This window comes from Papio anubis, chromosome 18 (assembly GCF_008728515.1).
Source record: "Papio anubis isolate 15944 chromosome 18, Panubis1.0, whole genome shotgun sequence".
NCBI classification, from domain to species: domain Eukaryota; kingdom Metazoa; phylum Chordata; class Mammalia; order Primates; family Cercopithecidae; genus Papio; species Papio anubis.
Window position 1 is genome coordinate 32,509,658 of NC_044993.1, and position 27,808 is coordinate 32,537,465.

Consider the following 27,808-nt stretch of genomic DNA (forward strand, 5'->3'; position numbering starts at 1 on the left):
AAGAGTCGCTGCGCAGGGCCTAGGCCGAGGGTGCACAGCGCGCAGGAAGCGCCTGGGAGAGCGGTGCCCCCCGCGAGCCATCACCAGTTTATCCCTAGGCGCCGAAGCCACCACGGCTTGGGCGAGTGCCGGGAAATTCCCAGCAGGCGGTTTGCTCCGGGCGAGGCCGGCGAAGCGGTCTGGGTTGGTGCTGGCGGAGCAGATTCACGGACCCGGGGTTGTTTACTGGTCCCGGGAGTGGACGCGGCTGCCCACGAACCTGTCCCGCGGCGAGCAAAGGGTTAAGGGGGCGGCCCTGGTGGCGGGGGCGGGGCTGGGATCTCGGCTGCACCTGGCGCCCCAGGCTCCCAGCCCCGACGCCTCCTGCAGCTCCGGGAGCAGCACCGGGATCGGGAGCTTTGGGGAAGAGCGGCGCGGGAGCCGGCACCCACCGCTGGAGGGGCGGCGACGGCGGCCGGAGCGACCTCGGGAGGCAAGCGGAGCCGCCATGGCCGAGTTCCCGTCGAAAGTGAGCACGCGGACCAGCAGTCCTGCGCAGGGCGCCGGCGCTTCGGTGTCGGCGCTGCGCCCGGACCTGGGCTTCGTGCGCTCCAGCCTCGGGGCGCTCATGCTGCTGCAGCTGGTGAGAGCGCGCGCGGGCCCACGGGGCTGGCCGGGGGCTCCTGGCCCGGCCGGAATGGGTGAGGGACTCCGGCGCTGCGTTCATTCTTCGCGAACCTTGAGCTCCCCACCCGGGCTCACAAGCTCACCGAAGCGCTGCGCGTACCCCTAGGACGCTTCCAGCACGGACGCCCGCAAGATGGCCCTGCAACCCTCTCACCACGAGACTCCCCCGTGGCCGTCCCTGCGAGTGACACTACAGAGTAGGGCCGTCCCTACTCTGTGCACCGTGTACAGAGTGCCCACTGCCCGTGCCCCTTCGTGCCCCCTCCAAGGGGCCACAGAGAAGCCCCCACTGGAGCCACAGTCACTGCGCACAATCCCCCAACCCTTCCCACCCCTCCCTTCCCTCCTTTCTCTTTTTCACCCCTCTTTCTGCCCGGACAGTGCCCCCAGCCCTCCAGGGAACCCAGTCTGAGGCAAAGTCCACTCTCTAACCACCTTCTGCTCCCAGCGGCTCCGCGTGGCCGCACCCCAGAACATTCCTCATCTAATCTAGAGGGCACATCCGGCCCCCCAACACGCACACTCAGGCACTAAACTGTGGGCGCCCGCGCGGGAGCCGGGCTCTTCTAGCTTTCTCTGGGTGACCCGCCAGGTTTCAGCCGGTTTGGCCAGCCCCACGGGGCCTAGATATCGCACCCTGCGCCGGAGGGAGGGGTTTGTGGGTAGCCAGGGGCAAGACTCCTACTCTCTCCCAGAGCCCTGTACAGACCCCAACTGAGGCGGACCCATGGGAACATCCTCCACTCCCAGCCACAGGCCCGGATGTTAGCTGCTGCTTCTGCCACCCTTTCGTGAGGGTCTGGAAGCTGGGTGGGTACCCTCGGTGGGTGAGGGCCTGATACATTTTCAGAGGACTCGGGTGGATTTGGAGTTGGGCCGGGACCTATTTTCCTTTGCAATCCAGCGAGTGGACATTTCCCACTGTCTCCTGCTGCTGGGTGCTAGCAGGGCTGCCAGGCCCGAGCTGGAGGGCAGGGTGGTCGCTTTGGTGCCAGACCCTGGGCTGAGGTCCAGTCTCCCTCCGCTGACCTCTCCAGGTGCGGGCCCACGTCCACCTGGGTCAGTGCTATCTCATTTCAGGATTTCTCCGGTCTCTGTGGGCCCCCTCCGCAGCCTCTTAATCATCCTGGCGGGTTTGTTTAAAATTTAGATTATTGGACTCCACCCCCGGAAAAAATGTGTAATTGGAATTTGAACCTCAGGAAGTATAGCCAGAAATCTACATTTTTAACACTTCTCCCAGAGTTTTTTGTTTGTTTCTCTTTTGTTGGGTGGGGGAGAAGATTCTATCTTCTGAGGGAAGAGGTCTAGTTCCTGGAATGATTTAATTCTGCAGATGGGGAGAGCCACTGACCCCGCCACTGCTGGAGTGCTGGGCTCTGAGATGGTGGTGAGGGGCACAGCCATGAGCAGCTGCCAGGCTGCCCAGGGAAGAGCCAGGTGGGTGTGAGAAGTGGTGCAAAAGGGCAGAGGAGGAGGAGAGCAGTTCCACGACCAGGAAGGCTTCTTGGAGGAGGTGGTTTTTGAGCAGAGACTTCACTGAAATCTGAGGCAGAGGCAGGGAAAGGGTGTTCCAAGGGCAGGGAACAGTGTGAGCCAAGATGTAGTGATGAGAAAGTTGAATTAATTTGCAGGGAGTAGCCAACAGGTTGGTGGTGCAGGAGTTGAAGCACTTGTTTCTGATCTGGACAGAAGCCAAGGGCCTTGTGTAATCTCTGCAAGCCACAGGGTCTAGGGTCTGTTGGTGACCTTAAGAGGTTTTGAAACAGAAGAGGGATCTTGCTAGGTGGAGGATGATGACCAGCAAGATCCCTGTGAGGGATCCCTCAGCATGCCTGGTGAGGGGGATCCTGAGGCTGGCCCCTGACGGACAGGAGGATTGCTTGTGGCCAGAAGTTCAAGACCAGCCTGGGCAACATATTGAGACCCTGTCTTTACAAAAAAAAGGAAAAAAAAAAAAAAAAAAAGCCAGGCATGGTGGCATGTACCTGTGGTCTCAGCTACTTGGGAGGCTTGTGCCTGGGAGTTCGAGGCTACCATGACTTTGATTGCACCACTGCACTCCAGCCTAGGTGGATGAGACTTTGTCTCAAAAAAAAAGAAAAGAAAGAAAGAGACTAACAATAGGGGGAATGGAAGACATTGGAGTAAGAGGAGGATGTTGCTGTGGGCTGCAAGGGTCTTGGTAGCTTCTTCTAGAGAAGGCTTGTGTTCCTGATTGGGGGTGGGGGCGCATCCCTTGTGGGCTCAGCAATCCAGCCCTGAGCATCTGGGTCCCATTACATAAATGTAGACATTGAGGTCTAGGTAGAAGGACTCACCAGGAGTCCTGTAATAGAGCTTGGCACTTGGGTTTCTTGACTCTGAGGGACTGGGTGTGAGGGAAGTGGACTCCTTTTGCCCCCTACCTGCAGTGCCTTTGGGAGGATGAGGGTCTCCCATTAGAGTTCTGAAAATGACCTGCACATTTTAGTGCCTTAGAAATCTGCTTGTTGGGGCCAGGTGTGGTGGCTCACGCCTGTAATCCCAGCACTTTGGGAGGCCGAGGCGGGCGGATCACAATGCAGGAGATCGAAACCATCCTGGCTAACACGGTGAAACCCCATCTCTACTAAAAATACAAAAAATTAGCCAGGCGTGGTGGCGGGCACCTGTAGTCCCAGCTACTGGGGAGGCTGAGGAGAATGGCGTGAACCTGGGAGGCGGAGCTTGCAGTGAGCTGACATCACGCCACTGCACTCCAGCCTGGGCGACAGAGTGAGACTCCGTCTCAAAAAAAAAAAAAAAAAAAAAAGAGAAATCTGCTTGTTGGAGACGCTGCATCCTGAGCTGTTTCTCTGGCAACAGATAGTTCTCCTGGGTCTGAAATGGGGTATGTGGGCGTTCATCCAACAGGCACCGCCATCTGCTGGGAAGCCATCGTAGCTCCCATCTATCAGGCCAGCACTAGGCTCAGGCCGTTTGCCGAGGGCTTTAGATCCTCTTAGTCGGCCCCATTTTACAGGTGAGGAAACTGAGGCTCAGAGGGCAGTTCTTTGCCCAAGATCTCACAGCCCTCCTCACAGGAGTGATTTTTCTGACTTTTCTGGCCCATGGTCTTAATGACCACATGTGGCTTTGCTGCTACCTTCCCAGGGTTTGTCATGGAGGGAGTGGTGGGGACCCCGGGCCCAGTGCCCGCTTTCCAGGAGCTCTTGGTCAGTGAGAGAGGTGCCCAGAGGATGTGCTTCTCCCAGAGGGATCGGAGAAGGCTGCATGGAGCAGGAAATACATGAGAAGATGGAAGCTAATTCCCCATCAGACCCCTCTGTTTCCCAGGATTTGATGAATGTTCCTGGTGTGCTGGGAGGAAGGGGAGGTGGGTAGAAAAGCCTCCAGCTCCTGGAGAAGGAGATACACTTTTCATTCAGCATCAGAATGTGTCCTGAAGAACCAGCCTCAGTATTCTTCACAGATGTCTGGTGGTGGTCATTGATTTATCACTATCCTTATTCCTTGTAGATTCAGAAAGAATACCAAATGGAATATGATATTAAATCACATAAGACAGAAGAGTTAAAGCAATGTGTCTTTAAAAGCTGGTAGTGTGGAGGGGAGAATTGACTTGCAGCAAGTTTGAGGCTGTTGATTCTTTGTTGAACTTCCTAGCAGCCTAGGCAAAAAGGGAAACGAAGAATCTATGCAGATAGCCTCTAAAAAAGGAGGCAGGTCTTTGTTTTTTTTATTTTATTTTTTCTGACCAGTGGATTCATGTCACAAGGCATGCAAGTTTGATTTACAGACAACTCTTTTGGTTAAAAAAAAAAAAAAGGCCTCAGTGCTATACATTTTTGTGTGACTCAGGTTACACAATGCAGAAGGCGTGGTTATTTGCTTACGGGGAGCTCCCAAAGCCTTTTTACAATAAGTATACAGTAGTGCTATTAGGTGCCCATCTCTTATTTTTTCAAGCCTCCCCAAGCTGTGGGGAGAAGGATGATCTTATCTGGATTTATTAATAAGTAAATAGGCTCAGAGAGGGTGAGGAACTTGTCCAAGGTCACACAGGATAGAGTGACAGCTTGGCTTTGCACTTTGATCTGGAAATCCAAAACCTGACTCTAGCTATGCTTCCTCATCTTGTTTATTTTGGGGGTGTGAAGTTCTAGAGTGCTTTGGAGGGGTAAAAGGGGGACTTCAGGAAGGGAGACTCATCAGGGGCCAAGGCCATCAGAGATGGCTTCCTGCCATAGGAAGGGAGAATGAGGATCAGGACAGACCAGAGCTTGTACAGAGACCTGTCAGTCAGTAGGCGCCCTTGAGGCCTAGGACCTGGAAGCTGTTGAATGCCCTATGGCAGTAAGGCCATTTGGTTTGGTACCTTCTGTCCTTCCATTTTGCCCCACCTCCTGGGATTGGGGGTGGCCACACAATTCCCACTTAGGTGAATAACAGATCAAAACCTCACCTAGCTGGGCAGGTGGCAGGGTGGCACATGCCTGTAGTTCCAGTTACTTGGGAGGCTGAGGCAGGAAGATTGCTTGAGCCTCGGAGTTTGAGGCTGCAGTAAGACTTGATCACGTCACTGCACTCTAGCCTGGGTGACAGAGTAAGACCCCTACTTTTTTTTTTTTTCCTCAAGACAAGGTCTTGCTCTGTCACCCAGGCTGCAGTGTAGTAGTGTGATCACAGCTCACTGCAACCTCAACCTCTCAGGCTCAGGCGATCCTCCCACCTCAGGCCTCCTAAGTATCTGGGACTACAGGTACATGCCACAATGCCTGGCTAAGTTTTTATATTTTTTGTAAAGATGGGATTTCATCATGGTGCCCAGGCTGGTCTCTAACTCCTGGGCTCCAGCAGTCCATCTGCCTTGGCCTCCCAAAGTGCTCACAGGTGTGAGCCACTGCACCCAGCCCTCTACTCTTAACAACAACAACAACAAAAAAAAAACAGAAGAGAAGGCTGAGGCAGGAGAATCGCTTGAACCCGGGAGGCAGAGCCCTTGCAGTGAGCCGAGATCACATCACTGCATTCCAGGCTGGGTGACAGAGCAAGACCTTGTCTCAAACAAAAAAAATGAAGAAAAAGAAAAAGAAAATTAGGTAAATAAAGGTATGAAAAAAATGGGCACAGCTTGCTGTGCGCTCATACAGAATATCCCTAGGTGTATTGCCGTGGGGGAAAACCATGGCTTGGGCTTGAGCGCGAAACCCATCTGTGGTTAAGTGAGGATATGGGTTTTATGTAGAAATATGCATCCACTCACCCTGGAATGAGACACACGGCATGTGGTTGCCTGGGGTGAGGGCAGCTGTGGGGCGTGGTCAGTCAGGGATGAGAGAGATTGCATTTTCATGGGCCCTTTCTACCATTGGAGTGCTTTGTATTATGTCTCTGTAATTTTTTTCAAAGAGTAAAACAATTCCATCTCCCTAGGTCTCCCTGATCTTCCATCTTCCTAGATCTCCCTAGATCTCCATGATCTATGGGGTGGCATGGAGAGTGTTGATGGGAACACAGGCCTGGATGCTGAGAGCCTTGGGTTCAACGCCCGGACTCCATTCCTTTCTGGCTGCATGATCGTGGGGGAATTCCCGAATTTCCCTGAGCCTCACTTCCTTGTCTGTCAGATGGTGGTGGCAGGATCTAGATCATGCCTGCGAAGAGCTAGCCTAGCACTGTATGTGGGAATGAAGGACAGTTTGGATTCACAGGGTTATAGGATCCGCGGGTTCTTATGCAAGCATAAGAGGGCCCTTTGCTGCTGTGGCAAGGCAGAGAGCTCAGTTGTTCTTAAGGCTCCCTGCTCCATGCCGGGCACTTGGGTGAAGTTCTTCCCTTATCCAGTGCAGCTCTGTCTCCAGCCCCAGGAGGCAGACCAGCTCCCTCTCTGCACAGATGGAGGCAGGCAGGAGGACTGAAAGTCAGCAGTCTCCAGGAAGGAACTTTGCCTAAGATGAATTGTTGGAGTCCGAGAGAGGTGTGAGCAGGGCTTGGTCACACTGGGATTGCAATGTCGGAGACTCGCGGGGCCTCCCTTAGCACTGAGATTTGTGGGTGGTTCAGTCTTTTTAGTACAGCATTCCAGGCTCCGCATGCCCAGTATCTTCATCCAACCCAGCTCCGCTGCACAGAGCAATAAATGCCTTGTTATTGTTAATTCCCCCGACACTCCCCACTTATGCCACGGGGGAAGTATTGAGTGTTTGGGAATTAATTTGTAATTACATTTTGAATATATGAATACATTCTCCTCACAAAATAAAAACCTGTACAGATTACGCTAAACCTGTAGTTGGAGTTACCCACCTCTGTCCCTAAGGGGACAACTATTTGGGGTGTTTCTAGTCTTTTTTCCTGTGCATTTTTGAAAACATTGATGGTTTTATTCTGTATCCTTTGTTCAGCAAGTTGCTTTTCTCATACTCAGTGCATCTGAGAGCTCTTCATGCACTCTGTCATCCAGGCTGGAGTGCAGTGTAAATCTCCGGCTCGCAGCCTCTGCCTCCCGGGTTCAAGAGATTCTCCTGCCTCAGCCTCCCGGTAGCTGGGACTGGGTCCCTGCCACCACACCCAACTAATTTACGTATTTTTAGTAGAGGCAGAGGGTTTCATCATGTTGGCCAGGCTGGTCTTGACTCCTGACCTCAGGTGATCGCTGTCTCAGCCTCATCAAGTGCTGGGATTGCAGTGAGCCTCGCCCGCCACTCTTCGTGTTCTGAGACTTGTCTTCCTTCCTTGTAAACTGTTGTGGAGTAACCCATAGTGTCCCGGTAGCCTCTGCTCATTTAGCTGTTTCTCTACTGATGGAATTGTTTTATTCTTTGAAAAAAATTACAGAGACATAATACAAAGCACTCCAATGGTAGAAAGGGTAATCATGAAAATGCAGTCTCTCTCATCCCTGACTGACCACGCCCCACAGCTGCCCTCACCCCAGGCAACCACATGCCGTGTGTCTCATTCCAGGGTGAGTGGATGCATATTTCTACATAAAACCCATATCCTCACTTAACCACAGATGGGTGCTCTCTGTGCCTGCGCCAAGCCATGGTTTTCCCCCACGGCAATACACCTAGGGATATTCTGTATGAGCGTACGGCAAGCCGTGTCCATTTTTTTCATACCTTTATTTACCTAATTTTATTTTTCTTTTTTTTTATTTTTTTTGTTTGAGACAAGGTCTTGCTCTGCCACCCAGCCTGGAGTGCAGTGATGTGATCTCGGCTCACTGCAAGGGCTCTGCCTCCTGGGTTCAAGCGATTCTCCTGTCTCAGCCTCTTAAGGAGCTGGGATTACACATGCCACCATGGCCTGGCTAATTTTTGTATCTTTAGTGGAGATGGGGTTTCACCATGTTGGCCAGGCTGGTCTCAAACTCCTGACCTCATGTGATCCGCCCGCCTCGGCCTCCCAAAGTACTGGGATTATAGGCGTGAGCCACCACACCCAGCCCCTAATTTTTTTTAATAGGTAATGTATTTACAATGCCCAAGAATCAAATAAAGTGGGAAAGAGTACAGTGAAAAATCTCTGTTCCTTTTTGGTTAAAGTTGACTCCTTCATGCCCACTCTCAGTTTCCTATATCCCATTTTAAGACTTTCTTTAAGGAGATCTATGCAAATGTGGCTCTAGATTCCTGTCTCTCCTCAGTTTATATACTCTCCCCAAGATACATAGTCTAGCCACATCCTTCTGCACTTTTTCTTTTACACTTAAAAAATGAATCTTGGGGGTCCTTTTGTCTCAGTGTGTGGAGTGCAATTGCTTCTTCCTTTATGGCTTCTGTAGTGTTCCATCATGCAGCTGTGGTGTGACTGGGTGGTCAGTCCCTTTGTTGACCGACACTTGGGGTTTTCCATTCCTTTGCTGTTGCGCACCCTGCTGCAAGAAATGCCACCAAGTGCATCTGTATGATACGTTTCCAGAAGTGGGACTACTGGGTGGGAGGGTATGTGCATTTGGGATTGTGATGTAGATTGCCAAATGCCTTCCGGAGAGGTCACACCCTTCCTGCCTGCAATAGCCTGCCTCCTGGAAGGTTCCTGTTCCCACAGCCTCCCAACATGGTGATTTAACACACTTCTGGATGTGCCCCAATCTAATAGACCAAAATGATAGGTCAATGTAGTATCATTTTCATTTCTCTTTCTTTTTTTTTTTTTTTTTTTTTTGAGACAGAGTCTCACTCTGTCACCCAGCCTGGAGTGTAGTGGCATGATCTTGACTCACCAGAACCTCTGCCTCCTGGGTTCAAGCAATTCTCTGGCCTCAGGCTCCCGAGTAGCTGGATTACAGGTGCCCACCACCAAGCCCGGCTAATTTTTGTAATTTTAGTAGAGACGGGGTTTTGCCATGTTGGCCAAGCTGGTCTTGAACTCCTGACCTCAGGTGATCTGCTGCCTCAGCCTTCCAAAGTGCTGGGATTACAGGCATGAGCCACGATGCCCAGCTAATTTTCATATTTTTAGTAGAGACAGGGTTTCGCCATGTTGGCCAGACTGGCCTCAAACTCCTGACCTCAGGTGATCTGCCTGCCTCAGCCTTCCAAAGTGCTGGGTTGGTCCCTCCTGTTTGTCCAATGGGGAGAGGCCAGGGTGGTACCCCAGGGTCTCACAGGGAGTTGTGGGCAGGGAGACAGGTCAAAGGTGAGGCAGGGCCCAAAGCCTGAGCTGCTAGGGAACAGACCCAGGCCTGTTCTGGGATGTTCCAGCTTTTATTTGGGGCTGGGGTCAGATACCAGATGAGCTTTTTCACATCTGCCACTCTGTGTGAGGGTGGCAGGATGGGAGCACTGTACCCCTAACTTTTTTTTTTTTCTTTTTTTTTTTGAGACGGAGTCTCGCTCTGTCCCCCAGGCTGGAGTGCAGTGGTGCGATCTCAGCTCACTGCAAGCTCCGCCTCCTGAGTTCATGCCATTCTCAGCTTCCTGAGTAGCTGGGACTACAGGTGCCTGCCACCACGCCCTGCTAATTTTTTGTATTTTTTAGTAGAGATGGAGTTTCACCATGTTAGCCAGGATGGTCTCGATCTCATGATCCACCCGCCTCAGCCTCCCAAAGTGCTGGGATTATAGGCGTGAGCCACCGTGTCCAGCGCCCACCCCCCAACTTTTTTTTGAGACAGGGTCTCACTTTGTCACCCAGGCTGGAGTGCAGTAGTGTGATCATGGCTCACTGCAGCCTCGACCTCCTGGGCTCACATGATCCTCCTGCCTCAGCCTTCCAAGTAGCTGGGACCACAGGCATGCGCCACAATGCCTGGCTAATTGGCTAATTTTTGTTTTGTTTTGTTTTGTTTTGTTTTAGAGATGGGGATCTTGCTTATGTTGCTCAGGCTGGTCTCAAATTCCTGGGCTCAAGCGTTCCTCCTACCTCAGCCTCCTAAAGTGCTGGGTTTGCAGGTATGAGCTCCCCTTCTCCTGTCACCCAGGATGTGGGGACACTCCCCTGGAGACTACTTTATTTGAAGAGAGCATTACTGCTCTTGAGGCCAGAGCTGAGAGGGGGCAGTGGCAGAACTCGAACCCAGGGCAACTGGGATAACAAGAAGTTTATAGTCTCAGCACCCCAAGGCCACCTCATCCTTCCATCGGCCCCTCCAGAGAAAGAACCAGCTGCTGTTGGGAGCATATAGAGCTTCACCAGCCCCGTGTACCCTGGTCTTGGCCTGCTGGAGGAATGGGGGGTGCTAAAGTGAGGGTCTTCCTCTCTCCCTGGACTTCCTGTGACACTGGTTCTACACCCAATGCTGGCACTGATGTTCTGGGTGACATGAACATCAGGGGCCTGGCAAGGTAGTTGCGGGGGCAGGGATTGGAGGGAATGAATGCAGGGCTCCACCTGGGACTTTACAAGGAAGGTAAGGCCTTCCTGGGAACACTCTGTGTGGCTGGAGGGGCCTGGGTGCTGGGGAGGCTCGGGTAGGCTTTGTGGGGTAGGCCTAGGGGACCCTGGGAAGGAGGGAGGAAACAGAGAAGGGGACCGGCAGGCAGGGAGCTCTGAGTTTCTGAGATCCCACCTGCGAGTGCTGCCACCTGCTCTGGGAGCCAGAGAGGGCCTTGGAGTGTCACTCAAGAGGCCCCCACCTGCCTTCACACACCTGGGGGCTGCCTGTGGAGGGAGGACCTGCTTGGTCTGACCAGAGGGCAGAATGGGAATGGGGTAGGATTAAGTAGGGGCAGTTTGAGTTCAAGTTGGGAAGACTTTCTTTCTTTTCTTTCTTTCTTTCTTTTTTTTTTTTTTTTGAGACGGAGTTTTGTTCTTGTTGCCCAGGCTAGAGTGCAATGGCGCGATCTTGGCTCACTGCAACCTCTGCCTTCCAGGTTCAAGCAATTCTCCTGCCTCAGCCTCCCAAGTAGCTGGGATTACAGGTGCCCGCCACCATGCCCATCTAATTTTTTTGTATTTTTAGTAGAGATGGGGTTTCACCATGTTGGCCAGGCTGGTCTGGAACTCCTGACCTCAGGTGATCCACCTGCCTCGACCTCCCAAAGTGCTGGAATTACAGGTGTGAGCCACCATGCCCGGCTGGGAAGACTTTTCTAAAGCCCTAAGGGGAGACCTCACAGCAAGGATGCAGTGGTAGTGGCTCCTTGGCTGCAAGTACACGTGGGGGCTGCAGGACCTTGCTGGGGTTCTAGGGGTGGCTCAGCCACTGGGGTAGGTGTGCTGCAACCTCTTCTGCCTTTGGCATTGAAACGCTCTCTGCTCTGAGACCCAGGACTCAGAAGTAACAGATGATATGATGAATGCCTTGGAGGAGGACCAGGTCTGAGCCCCCACCTCCAGCATCGTCCTGCTGCCATAGCCCCAGGAAGCAGGGCCCCTGCGGGAGGTGGGGGTGGGGTGGTTGTGGCCTGGGGTGGGGACCCTGGCTGCCAGGCTCCCCACTGTGTTCCCAGGGCCTAGAACAGCGCCTGGCACAGTTTGTTTAATGACTGAATGACTCTGTTTGGTGACTTACATGCCCATTTTTCCTATGACAAAAGAGAGCTTAGGGCTGTTCGGTACTGCCCAGGTCTAGTGGATCTGGGGCTGGGTTCCGAGTCTGCTGTCGCCTTCCTGGAGAGCAGGGATGACTCCAGGATCCTCGAATGCTGGAGTGCATGGCACGGGAATTCCAAGGTGCCCTCCCTTTCGCACAGGCAGGGGGTGGTGTGTGGCTGTGTTGTGGCCAGCTCAGGCGCCCGGAGCCTCTGTCCCCTGCCCCTTTGTCTCGTGTGATACAATGGGTGGCTTTTTGTCCCCATAAAGTCCCTTTCACTGTAGAGAGAAGGGCCAGAGCGGGGGCGGGGGCCGAGCCTGGCCAGGCTGAGTTCTGAGTGTTCTTGGCTTGCCCAGATGTGTCCCCAGTGAGGGGGACCCCAGAAAGGGTTTACTTTGCCACCCTGGGTGTGCGTTTCCTGGATGGAGCAGTGGGGAGAGAGAGGCTGGAGCTGGAGAAGGACTCGGGGGTCTGGAAAGCACTCGGGGTCCATAGATGGACTTGGGGGCGGGGGAAGGACTCGGGGACTGTGGAAGGACTTGGGGGCTGTGGAAGGACTTGGGCTGGGGATGAACTCGGGGGTTGGAGATGGACTCAGGGGCTGGGGATGGACTCGGGGGCTGGGGATGGACTCCGGGGCCGGGGAAGGACTCAGGGGCCAGGCAAGGACTCAGGGGCCAGTAAAGGACTCGGGGGCTAGAAAAGGGGGTTGTGGATAGACTTAGGGACTGTGGATGGACTTGGGGGCCATGGAAGGATTCGCTGCCTTGGCCCCTTTGGCCATCACATTGTTTCTAAAACCTTTGGTTCAGTCACCCATGTTTAAAAAGCTGACTTTTGCCAGGTGCAGTGGCTCACGCCTGTAATCCCAACACTTTGGGAGGCCAAGGCAGGTGGATCACCTGAGGTCAGGAGTTTGAGACCAGCCTGGCCAATATGGTGAAACCCTGTCTCTACCAAAAATACAAAAATTAACTGGGCATGGTGGTGGCACGCACCTGTAGTCCCCGCTACTTAGGAGGTTGAGGCAGGAGAATGACTTGAACCCAGGAGGCAGAGGTTCCAGTGAGCCAAGATTGCGTCACTGCACTCCAGGCTGGGCAACAAAGTGAGACTCCATCAAATAAATAAATAAATAAATAAATAAATAAATAAATAAATAGCTGATTGGCACATAAAATCCAGACTTCTAGTGTCTCTTGAAAAATTAGAAACTTTGGTCACCCCAGGCCTGCATTCCCAGCAGCCACTCCAGGGACTCCCCAGCCCACTGTAGTCATTCCTGTGACCTGCCAGCCCTGGCAGCTGCTGAGCTTAAGCCCTGGTGTCCTCCAGGCCCTGGCTGCCTTCCTGCCTCATGGCTGCCCTCTCTGGGATGTCCCTCCCCCAGCCCCGGACTGTCTCACAGCCTTCACTACTGCTCATGACTGCTATGGCTTTTAACGTTTTCTTTCACCTAGTTTCATATGTATGACACACCTGTGAGGTGACCAGGTGTCCCCCTAGGGCCCCCATACCCTAATTCCCTTACTTGTCAGATGAGGAAACAGACCAGAAAGGTTAGGTGACTCCCCCAAGGCCACACAGTGAGCCCACAAAGGTCTGACGCTACCCCGGAAGTGAAGAGAGTGAAAAGAGTTGGGGTGACTGTCTTTGCATGACAGTTAGCTCAGTGCCCATAGGGTTGGTCGAACCCCTCCCTTTGGGGCCCCTGGAGGAGGCCCATGTTCAGGAGTGTTAACCTCAGGCCGTGGGGAATCTCAGAGATCAGTGAGCCAAACCTCCCTGCTTCCACTGTGCCAAGGGGTGAAGGCGTCTGCCCAAGGCCCCTCAGCCTCTGAGGAGCGGAGAGAGTGCAGCTCCAAGGGAGATCTGAGGGTGGGCTGGATTTCTGAGGCCTCCTGTGGGAGCACCACTGCCTTATCTGTCAGGTGGGTGGGGCTGGCACGGGCGTGGGTCCTTATCTGTGCCCGGACTGTGCCTGGTACTTGAATGTGGATACCGTCATTCTCTCAGTGAGGCCTCACACTCCTTAGGAGCCGCACACACCATGGCGAATGCAGGAAAGTAGGCCCAGGGTGCTGACTTGAAAAGCCATGTTCTTAACCCCTCAGGGTGATCATGACACCTGGCCATGTTGAATATTAAGCCTATGCTGGTTGCCGGTCTAAGTACCTTGCTCAAAACTACCCTAGGGCCCAGGCAGGAGGATTGGTTAAGCCTAGGAGTTCTAGGCTAGCCTGGGCAACACAGGGAGATCCCACCTCTACAAAAATTAAAAATAGCTAGGTGTGGTGATGCATGTCTGTAGTCCCAGCTACTCGGGAGGATGAGGTGGGAGGATCGCTTGAGCCCAGGAGGTCGAGGCTGCAGTGAGCTGCAGTAGTGCCATTGCACTCCAGCCTGGGTGACGAAGTGAGACCCTGTCTCAAAAACCAAACCAAACCAAACCACCCTAGGCGCTAGACACATTTTGAAGATGAAGGAAGATGAAGACTAAGGCACAGAGAGGCTAAGCCACTTGCCTGAGGTCACACAGCTAGTAAAGTTGGCAGGGTCAGAGTGTGAACTCAAGGAGTCGATACACCACCCCTCCCACAGAACCGATGTCAGTGTCACTCAGGTGAACAAGGTTATGACACCCATCCACAGATTCAGAGAGCAGCTGAGAAAAACCTATTCATTTTCTGGGGCTGCCATAACAAAGTTCCACAAACAGGGAGGCAGAAATGTATTGTCTCAGTTACTGAAATCAAAGTGTCGGCAGGGTTGCTTTCTTCTGGGGCTCTGAGGGAGAGTCTGTCCCATGTCCCCCTCCTGGCTTCTGGTGGTGACCGGCAAGCCTTGGTGTGCCTTGGCTTACAAATGCATCATTCTCATCTCTGCCTCTGTCTTCACATGGCGGTCTACCCCTGTGGCCTCTGTGTCCACATTTCTCTTATAAGGACACTGGTCATTGGATTAGAGATGCCCCCAATCCAGTATAACCCCCCCTAATTTGAGCACGTCTGCAAACACTGTTTTCTTTCTTTCTTTCTTTCTTTCTTTCTTTCTTTCTTTCTTTCTTTCTTTCTTTCTTTCTTTCTTTCTTTCTTTCTTTTTTTTTTGAGACGGAGTTTCGCTCTTGTCGCTTAGGCTGGAGTGCAGTGGCACGATCTCGGCTCACTGCAACCTCTGTCTCCTGGGTTCAAGCAATTCTTCTGCCTCAGCCTCTCAAGTAGCTGGGATTACAGGTGCTTGCCACCATGCCTGGCTAATTTTTTGTATTTTTGGTAGAGACGGGATTTCACCATGTTGGCCAGGCTGGTCTTGAACTCCTGACCTCAGGTGATCCGCCTGCGTCAGCCTCCCAAAGTGCTGAGACTACAGGCGTGAGCCATTGTGCCAGGCCTTGTTTTGTTTTATTTTGTTTTTGAGACAGAGTCCCTCTCCGTCCCCCAGGCTGGAGTGCAGTGGTGTGATCTCAGTTCACTGCAACCTCCGCCTCCTGGGTTCAAGTGATTCTCCTGCCTCAGCCTCCTGAGTAGCTGGGACTACAGATACCCGCCACCATGCCCAGCTAATTTTTTTTTTTTTTTTTTGAGACGGAGTCTCGCTCTGTCACCCAGGCTGGAGTGCAGTGGCCGGATCTCAGCTCACTGCAAGCTCCGCCTCCCGGGTTTACACCATTCTCCTGCCTCAGCCTCCCGAGTAGCTGGGACTGCAGGCGCCCGCCACCTCACCCGGCTAGTTTTTTGTATTTTTTAGTAGAGACGGGGTTTCACGGGGTTAGCCAGGATGGTCTCGATCTCCTGACCTCGTGATCCGCCCGTCTCGGCCTCCCAAAGTGCTGGGATTACAGGCTTGAGCCACCGCGCCCGGCCCAGCTAATTTTTGTATTTTTACTAGAGATGGCCAAGCTGGTCTCGAACTCCTGTCCTTAACTGATCCACGTGCCTCGGGCTCCCAAAGTGCAGGGATTACAGGTTTGAGCCACCGCGCCTGGCCAGACCCTGTTTTCAAATAAGGCCACATTCCCAGGTACTAGGGGTTAGAACTTGAACATATTTTGGGGAACACATTGCAAACCACAACAAGAGATGAGGAAAAACTTCCCTCAGAGTCATTGAAGGGCACACGCCCTGCAGGAACCTGGCCTGTCTGGCTGTCAGTGTTGGCAGCTTCTGGGGACGCTGTAATAACAGGGTTTCGCTGGAGCGAGGAGTGCCTCTTGGTCGGGCATTTGTGATGAATCTTCTCTCTGATCCTGCAGGTGGTTTTAACAAAAACATCTCTTCGTTACCCAGTTGTTTGGAAATTCTTTGAAGATGCAAAGGTCCTTTTTGACACTGTAGTCTTCTTATATAAAAAAAAGTTCCTAATCCAAATTCTTCAGGTTTTCAGAAAAGCAAAAAAAAAGGCCCAGTGCCCTTGAGATTTCCAGACAGTTCCCTTTGTTTATCTGCAGGACCCTGTCTGGGGAGGCATGGCAGGGACCTCAGAGAGCTAGGAAGGAGGGGAGGATGTGGTTTGCCTGTGTGTGTAGGAGAGAGACACTTAGATGTTGGTGTGGACACCTCTGGAGAAACTCAGGGACAGACGAACACGTAAGCAAGAGAGACCTACAGGGCCCAGGGGTGAAGGCATAGAGTTCTGTTCCCAGATACTCACATGGCACCCTCCCTGCCCCTCCGTCACCTCCCTGGGTTTTTGCCTATCATCACCTTGCCAGTGAGATCTTTCTTGGCCCCTTATCCAGAATTGCAACCGTGACCCCGTTGCTACCCCCATTCCCCTTCTCCATAGACATTGGTTAAATGTATGAACCCAGAGAGATGCCCACAGTGAGGCCTGTGTTGGGTGCCCTGTCCTGAGCAGGGTCTCTCTGGGGGGACTGGGCTGGGGGCTCAGGGACCAGGAGAAACCAGTCTGTCTGGTTCAAATACAGGAACGAACCTTCCTTGTTCTAGGGCAGAAACCGAGGCGGCTCCCCAGGCACAGAGCCAGGCAGCACAGCCAGAAGAACGCCAGCAATTCCCTCTGCTTATCCTCCAGCTTCATCTGGACGCTGCGTTCGCTGATCTGGAAACCAGGGGTGGGGCTGGAGCACAGGGCAGGGCAGGGCAGGGCAGGGACGGGGGGAGCCTGGGTGCCCAGCCTAGCCTGGCTCTTGGAGCCAGCTAAGTGTCCTCATTTTTTACACTTCACTAAATAACTCATAGTAGCGCAGGTTCCAAGGAAGCACAGATCTGGGTTCCCGCCCTTCCCTATCCTTTAAAAGTTTTTATTTATTTTTTGAGATAGGGTCTCTGTCACCCAGGCTGGAGTGCAGTGGTGCGATCATGGCTCACTGTAGCCTTGACTTCCTGGGCTCCATTGATCCTCCCACCTTAGCCTCCCAAGTATCTAGGACCACAGGCACATGCCACTATGCCCAGCTAAATGTTGTATTTTTGGTAGATATGGGGTTTTCCCATGTTGCCCAGGCTGGTCTCGAACTCCTGAGCTCAAGTGATCCACCCACCTCAGCCTCCCAAAGTGCTGGGATTCCAGGTGTGAGCCACTGCACCCGGCCTCCTGCCCTGTCCTTTACCCACAGTCGCCACAGGCACATCGCCTCCTGAGATTCCCTTTGGAAGATGGGGATAACAAACAGAACATTTGAGGAGGGTCTGGTGATGGAGGAATCAATGAGACGTGTCTGGCACAGAGTGGGAGGGCAGTGAGGGGCTGTTGTGGTCTAGGCTGTGAGTCATGGGACAGGTGATTGATAGGCGTATGATAGTGGAAACCCGAATTGGTCTTTTCTTGATTTTTGGTCCATTGTATTTTCTGACTTTCCTTTAGTTAGTTGGAGGCAGGCAACACAGTGGCAGCAGAGGCCCATAAAGAATTGGCTTTCGATGAAAAAATAATTGTTTATCCAGGACACGCCCAGTTCTCACCTGGAGAAGGGACAGAGGCGTGCTGCCTGAAGTGTTTGTTCTCCTTCAGAACACTGGCCTCCTCCCCAGCTCTGGGGGTTCGTGGCCTCTCCAGGTGTGGCTTTTGTGAGACATCTTGCCCTGGGTCCACACTCGTAAGGGCTCTGCCCCCAGCTTGGTGTGTGACAGCGGTGTGTGGCTCCGCCCTGGCTTCCTCACCTGCCTACCCTTACCTGGCCTGCTTGTGGCGGTGAAAGGAGGGTGCTGACGGGCAACAGAGGCTGGCAGGGTGCTGTGTGTCGGGGGGATGGGTCCCTGGAGCTTCACCCCAGGGTGGGGAGGAGCAGTTGCTGAGCCCTGGAGAGAGGGACACTTTCCCTGGGCCCCTTTGGGCTGAGCCCCTTACTTGGGTTGGAGGGCGGGGCAAGGCCGGGGCAATTCACAGATGGACACCTGCTTCTTATTATTTTGTTATTTTAATTTTAATTTTACTTAATTTTAATTTTATTTTAGTTTATTTTGAGGGTCTTGCTGTCGCTGTTGCTCAGGCTGGAGTACAGTGGCACAGTCATGGCTCACTGTAGCGTCAACCTCCCAGGTTCAAGCAGTCCTCCCCCCTCAGCCTCCCGAGTAGCCGAGACCACAGGCACACCACCACCACACCCGGCTAATTTTTAAATTATTTGGTAGAGATGGGCTCCCTGTATATTGCCCAGGATGGGGTCTTGAACACCTGGGCTCAAGCAGTCCTCCCACCTTGGCCTCCCCAAATGCTGGGATTGCAGGCATGAGCCACCACACCCAGCCCCCGCTTCCTCTTTTTTTTTTTTTTTTTTTTTTTGAGATGGAGTCTCGCTTGACGCCCAGGCTGGAGTGCTGGAGTGCAGTGGTGCGATCTCGGCTCACTGCAAGCTCCGCTTCCCAGGTTCACGCCATTCTCCTGGTTCAGCCTCCTGAGTAGCTGGGACTACAGGCGCCCACCACCACGCCCGGCTAATTTTTTGTATTTTTAGTAGAGATGGGGTTTCACTGTGTTAGCCAGGGTGGTCTCGATCTCCTGATGTCGTGATCCGCCTGTCTCGGCCTCCCAAAGTGCTGGGATTACAGGTGTGAGCCACCGCGCCCGGCCATCCTGCTTCCTCTTTTAATACACAGCACATGTGCAGGGCAGGGTTCTGATCTCTGTCACGGATGAAGAAATAGGATTGTTAGCTCCTAAGCATGCTGTGTTTTTAGCGTATATTATGTGTCGGGCACTGTTGGGCACTGAAGATATAGCAATGAACAAAACCCAGAGTCTTCCTCGGAGAGCAGGGAAGGTGCTTGGTCAGCGTCACACAGCCACACAGCTTTTGACTTCCAAGCTCCAGACCCCACCTGCCACTTGCCCAGTGGGCCACACCCTTCCCGAGCCAGACCCTTGGGGGATGGGGAGGAGGTGGAGGAAGGAGGGTTGTGAGGGCTGAGGGCTCCCTGGGCCAGCTCAGCTACAGGCCCCCCAGTCTTGTCCCTGGCTTCTGTAGGGATCCACGCAGGAGCTTCCCTTCTAGTCCTCGGCGAGGGTGCTTTTGGGTGGGGTGCCTGGCAGGCACCCCAGCTCTGGCTGTGCTCTGGGCCTGGGGCCCTCAGGTGCTCTAGGGGCTGGCGGCAGCCCCTCAGCTGCTGGAAGCAGCCAGGACTTTCTGTCTCCAAAGCCTAGCAGCCAGAGGAGGGACCTGCTCTGGAACCGCTTCTCTGATCCCACTGACTTGTCCTTGGGCTGGTGGCAAGGTCACTACGCAGCCTTGGTGCCATGTACCTGGGTGCTGACTAGGGGAAAAAGAGGACGCTTCTGTGTGTCTTGATTGGCAATGGAACCTTTCTCCAAAGCTAGACCCTTGTGTCCTCTCTGTGGCCAGGGATTCCAGAGAGTGCCCTCATGGAGAAGTGGGGGTGGGTAGGAGGGACTGGGGAGGCCCAGGATGGCCACATCCGAGGTCCCTCTGGGGGGCCTCCAGGAGCTCCCTGGGCCCTGCCTCTGCAAGCCCTTTGCTGGCCCACACCCGAGACAGTCTGCATGGTGAGTCGACAAACCTGCCTACAGAGAATTCTCTGTGGCTGTCAGGACTGGGGCCTGTGCAGTCTACCTTGGACTTGTGGAATAATAATTAAAAAAACACTTCTGTTGCAGTCATTTATGTGCATGAACTTGTGGGTCCTCATAGTAGCTCTACAAGGTAGGAATGATCATTATACTCATTTGATAAGCAAGGGTGATTATACACTTGCCCAAGGCCACACAACTGGTAAGGAGAGCCGGGATCGAAGCCAGGCAGCTGGGCTCCAGAGTCCATGCTGTTAGCCACTACCCATGCTCTGCTGGGATGGTCGGGCCCATCCTGCCACTTGGGAACGGCATGACAGGTAGGCCCCTTGGCTTCCTGGAGGCCCAGTTTCACCTGTGAGATGGCAACACCAGTATAGAAGGGCATCTGGGAGAGCCAGAGACGTGGGGTGTCAGGCAGAGGCCCTGGTGATGTTCTCTGCTGGGCCCAGCTGGGAGGGAAGACACAGGGCTGTTGGCTTCCCGCCTCTGGGACTGCGGTGACTTGAACTTTCTTTCAGCAGCTTTTACTGAGCCCCTGGCAGGGCCTAGGTCCTGTGCTGGGTGTGGGGACGCAGCTGTGAGACAGCCACGGCCGTGCCCTCGTGGAGCTCGCAGTCTGGGGCAGGGAACGATTATGACCCTGGATGGCGGGTGCCTGGGGGGCCCTGTGAGTGCTGACGAGGGCTCTGGGATGCAGTCTGGAGGTGTGGGGGTGTCCTGGAGCACCTGACATCTCAGCTGAGACCTGGAAGAGGAGTGTGAGTACAGGTCAGGGCCCCAGTACAGTGGTGTACCGCATGAGCCAAATCAGCATTCCTTTTTTAAATTTTTTCTGTTTTTTGAGATAATTTCACTCTGTCTCTGAGGTTGGCTTGTGGTGGCATGATCATGGCTCACTGCAGCTTCTAACTCCTGGGTCCATGTGATCCTCTGCTTCAGCCTCCTGAGTAGTTGGGAGCACAGGTACACACCACCATACCTGGCTAACTATTATTTATTTATTTGAGATGGATTTTCACTTTTGTCACCCAGGCTGGAGTGCAGTGGCGTGATCTCAGCTCACTGCAACCTCTGCCTCCCAGGTTCAAGCAATTCTCCTGTCTCAGCCTCCCAAGTAGCTGGGATAACAGGCACGCGCCACCACGCCCGGCTAATTTTTGTATTTTTAGTAGAGACAGGCTTTCACCATGTTGGCCAGGCTGGTCTCAAACTCCTGACCTCAGGTGATCCGCCCACCTCAGCCTCCCAAAATGCTGGGATTACAGGTATGAGCCACTGCACTTGGCCTTAATTTTTCTGTAGAGATGGGGACTTGTTCTGTTGCCCAGGCTGGTCTTGAACTCCTGGCCTCCAGCGATTATCACACCTTGGGCTCCCAAAGTGCTGACATTACAGGCATGAGCCACTGTGCCTGGCCAATATTTCTTAGCTAGATGAGAAATGAAACCGCATCTCTGGCCGACCCTGCCCTGTCTGACCCTCCTAGGTGCTGGGGCTGCTGGTGTGGGCGCTGATTGCAGACACCCCGTACCACCTGTACCCGGCCTATGGCTGGGTGATGTTCGTCGCTGTCTTCCTCTGGCTGGTGACAATCATCCTCTTCATTCTCTACCTGTTTCAGCTGCACATGAAGTTGTACATGGTGCCCTGGCCACTGGTGGTGAGTCTGGGTGGGGGTACTGGAAGTGGCTATGACAGGACCACTGTGACTTTCCCTAAAAGAAGTGGCAGGGTATGGGGGGTCTCCTGACATCCTCACTGACCTAAGCTGGTCTGCAGAGCCAGGGGTGGAGGTAAGGACTGATGGTTCAGGGGTCCAGTTGTTCTATTTTTCCTTTAAAACAGTGTCTCACTATGTACAGACTGGAGTGCAGTGGCTCGATAATGACTCACTGCAGTCTTGAAGCCCTGAGCTCAGGTGATCCGCCCATCTCAACCTCCCCAGTAGCTAGGACTACAGGCATGTGCCACCATGCCCTGCTAATTTTTTTTTTTTTTTTTGTAGAGGAGGCGGTCTCACTATATTGCCCAGACTGGTCTTGAACTCCTGGGCTCAAGCAGGTCTCTCACTTTGGCCTCCCAAAGTTCTGGGAGTACAGGAGTGAGCCACCACGCCCAGCTTAGATGTACGGTTTTTTGGGGAACTATGAGCCAGGAAGGACACAGGCTTGACTTTGTCCCAGGAGGAGAGTAGAAGTGAGGGGCTGTTGAGTGGATTTACAAGAGGCCATTTGGAATCTTAAAAATATTTTTCCCGGCTGGGTGTGGTGGCTCACACCTGTAATCCTAGTACTTTAGGAGGCTGAGGCGGGTGGATCACCTGAGGTCAGGAGTTTAAGACCAGCCTGACCAATATGGTGAAACCCCATCTCTACAAAAAATACAAAAATTAGCCAGCTGTGGTGGTGCACACCTCTAGTCCCAGCTACTCGGGAGGCTGAGACAGGAGAATTGCTTGAACCTGGGAGGCAGAGGTTGCAGTGAGCTGAGATCGTGCCTGGGTGACAGAGCAAGACTCCACCTCCAAAAAAAAAAAAAAATTTTTTTTCCTTCTCTGGGTGGTCAGAATTTGTGCCTGTGTTGTGTGGGTTTGTGAGATTCTAGCGGGCCCAGGCAGGCAGCCCTGTGGCTGGAGGCTGGTGGCAAGCTGTCAGATGTTGCCTAGGCCAGGGCCTCACGTGTGCAGGACAAGCTCGGGAGGCTCTGAGGCCTGGGAGAGGCTGGTCTCCCCAGGTTTGCCCCAGGACAGTCTTCCCAGGACACAGGGCTGAGAGCGGACATGGGAAGTACCCTGGCCAGACACACAGAAAGCTGCTGGTTTTTTTTTTTTTCCTCTGACCCGGAAAACCCCTGCAGCTGGGGTCTGAGGCTTTCAGTGAGAAGAGAGGCGAGAAAGGCACATGATTGTAAGACAAGCAAGGCTGGGACTAGGCAGCATTGTTTGGAATTCAATGACTTTTTAAACCGAGGAAACGTGAGTCATCCTCAAGACAGAATGGGTTTGTTAGATCTTGACATCCCTGGCAGAAACAGGCAGCGTTTGCAGGGGTCGCTGGGCTTGCAGGGAAGATTTTGGGGCAAGGAGGCGGCACCCTGATTTCCGGGCTCAGGGTCCACCCCTCCCTCATGTCCCAGGAGCCTCTAACAGAGAAATCTCTGGAGATAAAAGCCTGTGTGTCTCTTAGGTGCAGATCTGGGGCTCCAGCCGTGGCTGTTAATGGAAGGAGGCTCCCTTCTGCCATGATGGCAGGGCATTGCTTCTTATGCTTCTGGACCCTCAACGAATGGGGCAGAGAGGGCTTAACTGCATCTAGAGAAGGCTGGATTAGCATGGCCAATTTGCGATTTTCTGGCATGGGGGCTACAGACCCCTACAGGATCCAGGCAAGATGTGTGAGTGAATTGGGTCAGGAGGGACCCTGGAGAAGCCAGCATCCATCTGCCCATTGTAAGCTGCCTATACTCACTTCATCTGTTGCTAGTGGGAGTGCAAACCCCTTGGCGCAGAATCTTTTGATATCTTAAGATTTCTTTTTTTTTTTTAGACAGAGTCTCCCTCACTCTGTCGCTCAGGCTGGAGTACAGTGGCGTAATCTTAGCTCACTGCAACCGCTGCCTCCTGGGTTCAAGTGATTCTCCCGCCTCAGCCTCCTGTGTTGCTGGGATTACAGGCGTTCACCACCACTCTTGGCTAATTTTTGTGTTTTTATTGGAGACGAGGTTTCACCATGTTGGCCAGGCTGGTCTCTAACTCCTGACCTCAAGTGATCTGCCTGCCTTCGGCCTCCCAAAGTGCTGGGATTACGGGCATGAGGCACTGCACCTGGCCAAGATTTATTTATTTATTTATTTATTTATTTATTTATTTATTTATTTTTTATTTTTTTGAGACGGAATCTCGCTCTGTTGCCCAGGCTGGAGTGCAGTGGCCGGATCTCGGCTCACTGCAAGCTCTGCCTCCCGGGTTACGCCATTCTCCTGCCTCAGCCTCCCGAGTAGCTGGGACTACAGGAGCCCGCCATCTCGCCCGGCTAGTTTTTGTATTTTTAATAGTAGAGCCGGAGTTTCACTGTGTTAGCCAGGATGGTCTCGATCTCCTGACCTTGTGATCCGCCAGTCTCGGCCTCCCAAGTGCTGGGATTACAGGCTTGGTAAAGTTTTTTTTTTTTTTTTTCTGAGGCAGGTCTGCATCTGTCACCAGGCTGGAGTGCGGTGGCCGGATCTCAGCTCACTGCAAGCTCCGGCCTCCGGGTTCAGCCATTCTCCTGCCTCCAGCCTCGAGGTAGCTGGGACTACGGAGGCACCTGCCACCTAAGCCCGGCCTAAGTTTTTTGTATTTTTAGTAGAGGCAGGACACTGTGTTAGCCAGGATGAGTGCAGTCTCTGACCTCATGATCCGCCCGTCGGCCTCTAAAGAATGCTGGGATTACAGGCTTGAGCCACCGTGCCCGGCCCAAAGATTTTTTTTAATACGAAATTTTTACATGAAGTTTTCAGGTTTTCATGAAATCTAATTTTATAATGTTGGTAATTTTTAAAAGATATATTGGACAAACCCTGAATGAATGTTTGAGGGCCATGCATTTGAAGACTGTAAATGGGCTCCTGGGGCCAAGCGTTTGAGATGAGGCATTGGGGCCTGGTTGTCAGCAGAGGGCCCCTTCCTGCCAGTCTGGTTCTGTATCCAGCTGGGAATATCTGGTCCTCCTGGTCCTGACCCTGGCATTTGCTTAGAGCCTTGAGCTTAGGATGTGGCCAAAAGGGAGACAAAGATTCTTCCCCCCTGGAGGCAGAGAGGGATGTGAGGCCCAGCCCCAGGACTGGCCACAGAGCCAAACCTTGCAGTGGTACCAGGGATCGCCTGGGCTTGGCCCTGGGCCATACTTGGAGGAGTGGCCTGTGTTTCTTTAGCTGGTACAAAGAGATGGGTCATGGACTGGCCTCTTTCTGTGAGGAATGGGTTTGGCACTGCCCCTACCCCATCACTGAGGCCTTCCTGTCATTCCCCTTCCCCAGCCTCAGGTGTGTTCATGCTCCCTGCTCAGCAGGCCTCCTGGGGACCAGGGCTTGATAGGCTGACCCCTGAAAACCACGGCCTCTTGAGGCCCTGTTAGTGGGAAAAACCCAGGTGTTTGCATCCCCTTCCAGTGGCTACTCAAGGGGTGTGCCAGTGGGAACAAAGATGCCCCAACTGTTGGTCTCCTTGTGTGTCTTTTTTTTCAGACAGGATCTCACTCTGTCGCTCAGGCTGGAGCGCAGTGGTATGATCATGGCTCACTGCAGCCTCCAAATCCTGGCACCAGGTGACCCTCCCATCTCAGCCTTCCAAGTAGCTGAGATCACACGCATGCGCCACCATGCCTGGCTAACTTTTTAATTTTTTGTAGAGACGGGGCCTACCTATGTTCCCCAGGCTGGTCTCTAACTCCTGGGCTCAGCCCCCCAAAGTGCTGGAATGACAGGTATGATTCCACCATGCCCAGCCTCTCTTTGTGTCTTAAGCCTTTTCTCTCCCCACTCCCTACCCCCATGTCCTGCAGTTAATGATCTTTAACATCAGCGCCACCGTTCTCTACATCACTGCCTTCATCGCCTGCTCTGCAGCAGTTGACCTGACATCCCTGAGGGGCACCCGGCCGTATAACCAGCGTGCGGCTGCCTCGGTGAGTCTGCTTCCCAGGCTCCCTCGGTGGTCTGCAGGGTCTCGGCCCCAGGACTCACGCTGCTTGCTTGGTCTGAGGCCAGGCACCTGCCACCTCCTGAGGAGTTGTCACCTGAATGCTCAGTGGGTCTCAGAGGGGAGCCGGGCTGCCTCCAGGCTTCCATAATTAACAGTGGGGAGTGGTGTGTGGTGGGCAATGGAAGTTTTGGGTTAACTATTTTTTTTTTTTTTGAGATGGAGTCTCGCTCTGTTGCCCAGGCTGGAATGCAGTGACGCAATCTTGGCTCATTGCAACCTCTGCCTCTTGGGTTTAAGTGATTCTCCTGACTCAGCCTCCCAAGTAGCTGGGACTACAGGTGTGTGCTGCCACACCAGCTATTTTTTTTTTTTTTTGAGATGGAGTCTCACACCCGGCTTATTTTTGTATTTGTAGTAGAGATGGGGTTTCACCATGTTGGCCAGGCTGGTCTTTCGAACTCCTGCCCTCAAGTGATCCACTCGCCTCGGCCTCTTAAAGTGCTGGGATTACAGGTGTGAGCTACCACACCCCGCCTGGGTTAACTATGGAACCTTGTTGTAAATCAACTGTGCCACACTGACTTAGGGTCATGTGCCCCCTTGGAGAATGTGAAAAACTGGATGCTCTCCCACTGACAAGTGCACGTGCAAAAACCTTTTGGTTTAAACTATTCTGGGAGATTCATAGGCTCTCCCGTGAAACCAGACTCCAGGCCCACGTCAGGTGGCCAGTGAAGTGGCTGCAGTCCCCTCCACGCCTGTCACCCTTCACGCCACCAGGCCCTGCACACCATCTCCTCCCAGGATCCTGCGACACCCACAGTGAGGGAGAGGAAGGGACTACCAGTCCTTTTTGACAGACAGGAGGCTCCCGCTCAGAGAGGTTGGACTCCAGGCCTGGAGCCACGGCCAAGCCCAGGGGAGGGCAGGGCCTCGATGGGCACTCATTTGGTTCCTTACTCTTCCTGATGAGGGCAGTTTTGAAATCAGCAAATTCAGTGATGGGGACAGAGACGGGGAGCTTCTGAATGTGGCTGCAGGTGTCAGTATAGAGGCGTGAACTGGTTCTAGAAAAATTCCTAGGCTGGCCTTTGAATGTTGTCTTTTTAGAACTAAATCCTTGCTAGATGTCCCCTCTGTCACTCTTATCTTGTCCTTCATTGTCCTTATCACAATCTGATAGGCCCCGCCTGTGGTTCTTAGCTGTTTCCCGTGCTTAGAAGGTAATGTTGGCATCCCAGGACCCTGGTGCTCATCAGCTCCATGATAAACAGCTGTGAAATACATCTGGCTGAGTGTGAGATGGTGCAGCTGCCCAAACCCCTCCTGCCTGGCCTGAGATCTGGTTGGAGCTTGTGTCACTGTTACCCTCTTGGTCCTTACACCTTTCTCGCCTCTCTTTCAGTTCTTTGCATGTTTGGTGATGATCGCCTATGGAGTGAGTGCCTTCTTCAGCTACCAGGCCTGGCGAGGAGTAGGCAGCAATGCAGCCACCAGTCAAATGGCTGGCGGCTATGCCTAAACCACCTGTGCCACGGCCCTCTCTGCGGCTGAAGCCGCCGCTGGGTCACAGAGCAGGGTCACCCTGCAAGCCCGAAGCTAGGGAGCCCTGCGCAGAGTCAACCTGACAGCGACTGCACTTGCTCCTCTCTGCCCATCAGACACAAGCTCTCACAGCGCTAAGGAAGCAGGCCCAGGCTGGCAGGCATCTGGGCTTGCAGGAGGCCAACCGCTGAGACCTCCTCTCCATCCCCCTTATTCAGTGGAAGGTGACGGGGGATCTGAGGCTGTGTCTCTGCCTTGTCTTTAGAGGACTTCAGCGTCCAAGACTGGGGCCTACCCTTCTCACCAGCACTAAATGCACTAACAAGGACTCCTGACCTGCAGCCCCAGACTCGCCGTAGTATAAGCCTAACAAGCAACATGTAGCACCTTAGTCTTCGTTCCAGGAGAGCTGAGCAAGCTCGTGAAACCATTCTCCTTCCTTTAAACACCGTTCCAACCGACCTCTCCCTGGAGCCAACCTGTAAAAAGTGGGTTATGATTGTTGACAGCATGGTCTTCCCTCCCTGCATTTTAGACATACCAGTTACTGAAAACAAATCAGTTTTAAGTGACTTCTCAATGCTGAAAAGCCTGTCCAGGTTTCCTTCACTTTCCCAAGCCTCTCTCTGTAATACTCCCTTTGGGCGAAGCTAACCTCAGTGCTGACTGCCTCCCTGACCCTGCTGACTAGGCACATGGGACACGAAGGAGGGAGGGAAGTGAGGCCTTGCCTGGCAAGTTGTCATGTGGTTGGTGGTGACTGTTTTATTTTTTTTTAATAAAAAGATAAGAGAAGTTATTTGGACAAGATGTTGGGGAATCACTTTTGCAGGTGCTTGTAACCTCCAGGAGACCTCAGCTTGACTGTAGAAGATGCCTGCTGTAGGGCAGTTCACGTTCCGGAGTCGTTCAGCACCACCTGCCAACTCTTTGACCAGAGGAAAGCTGCTTATACTTCC

General features: G+C 53.3%; 1 protein-coding gene across 1 annotated transcript; it reads left to right on the forward strand.

The window, feature by feature from the left end:
* The first annotated feature begins 39 nt into the window (after positions 1-39).
* PLLP (plasmolipin) lies at positions 40-27,657 on the forward strand. Its single transcript, XM_003916930.3, has 4 exons — positions 40-622; positions 21,111-21,284; positions 25,165-25,287; positions 26,710-27,657. Exons 1-4 carry the CDS (start codon positions 488-490, stop codon positions 26,824-26,826), a joined length of 549 nt encoding a protein of 182 aa, XP_003916979.1. The 5' UTR covers positions 40-487; the 3' UTR covers positions 26,827-27,657.
* The last annotated feature ends 151 nt before the right edge of the window (positions 27,658-27,808 follow it).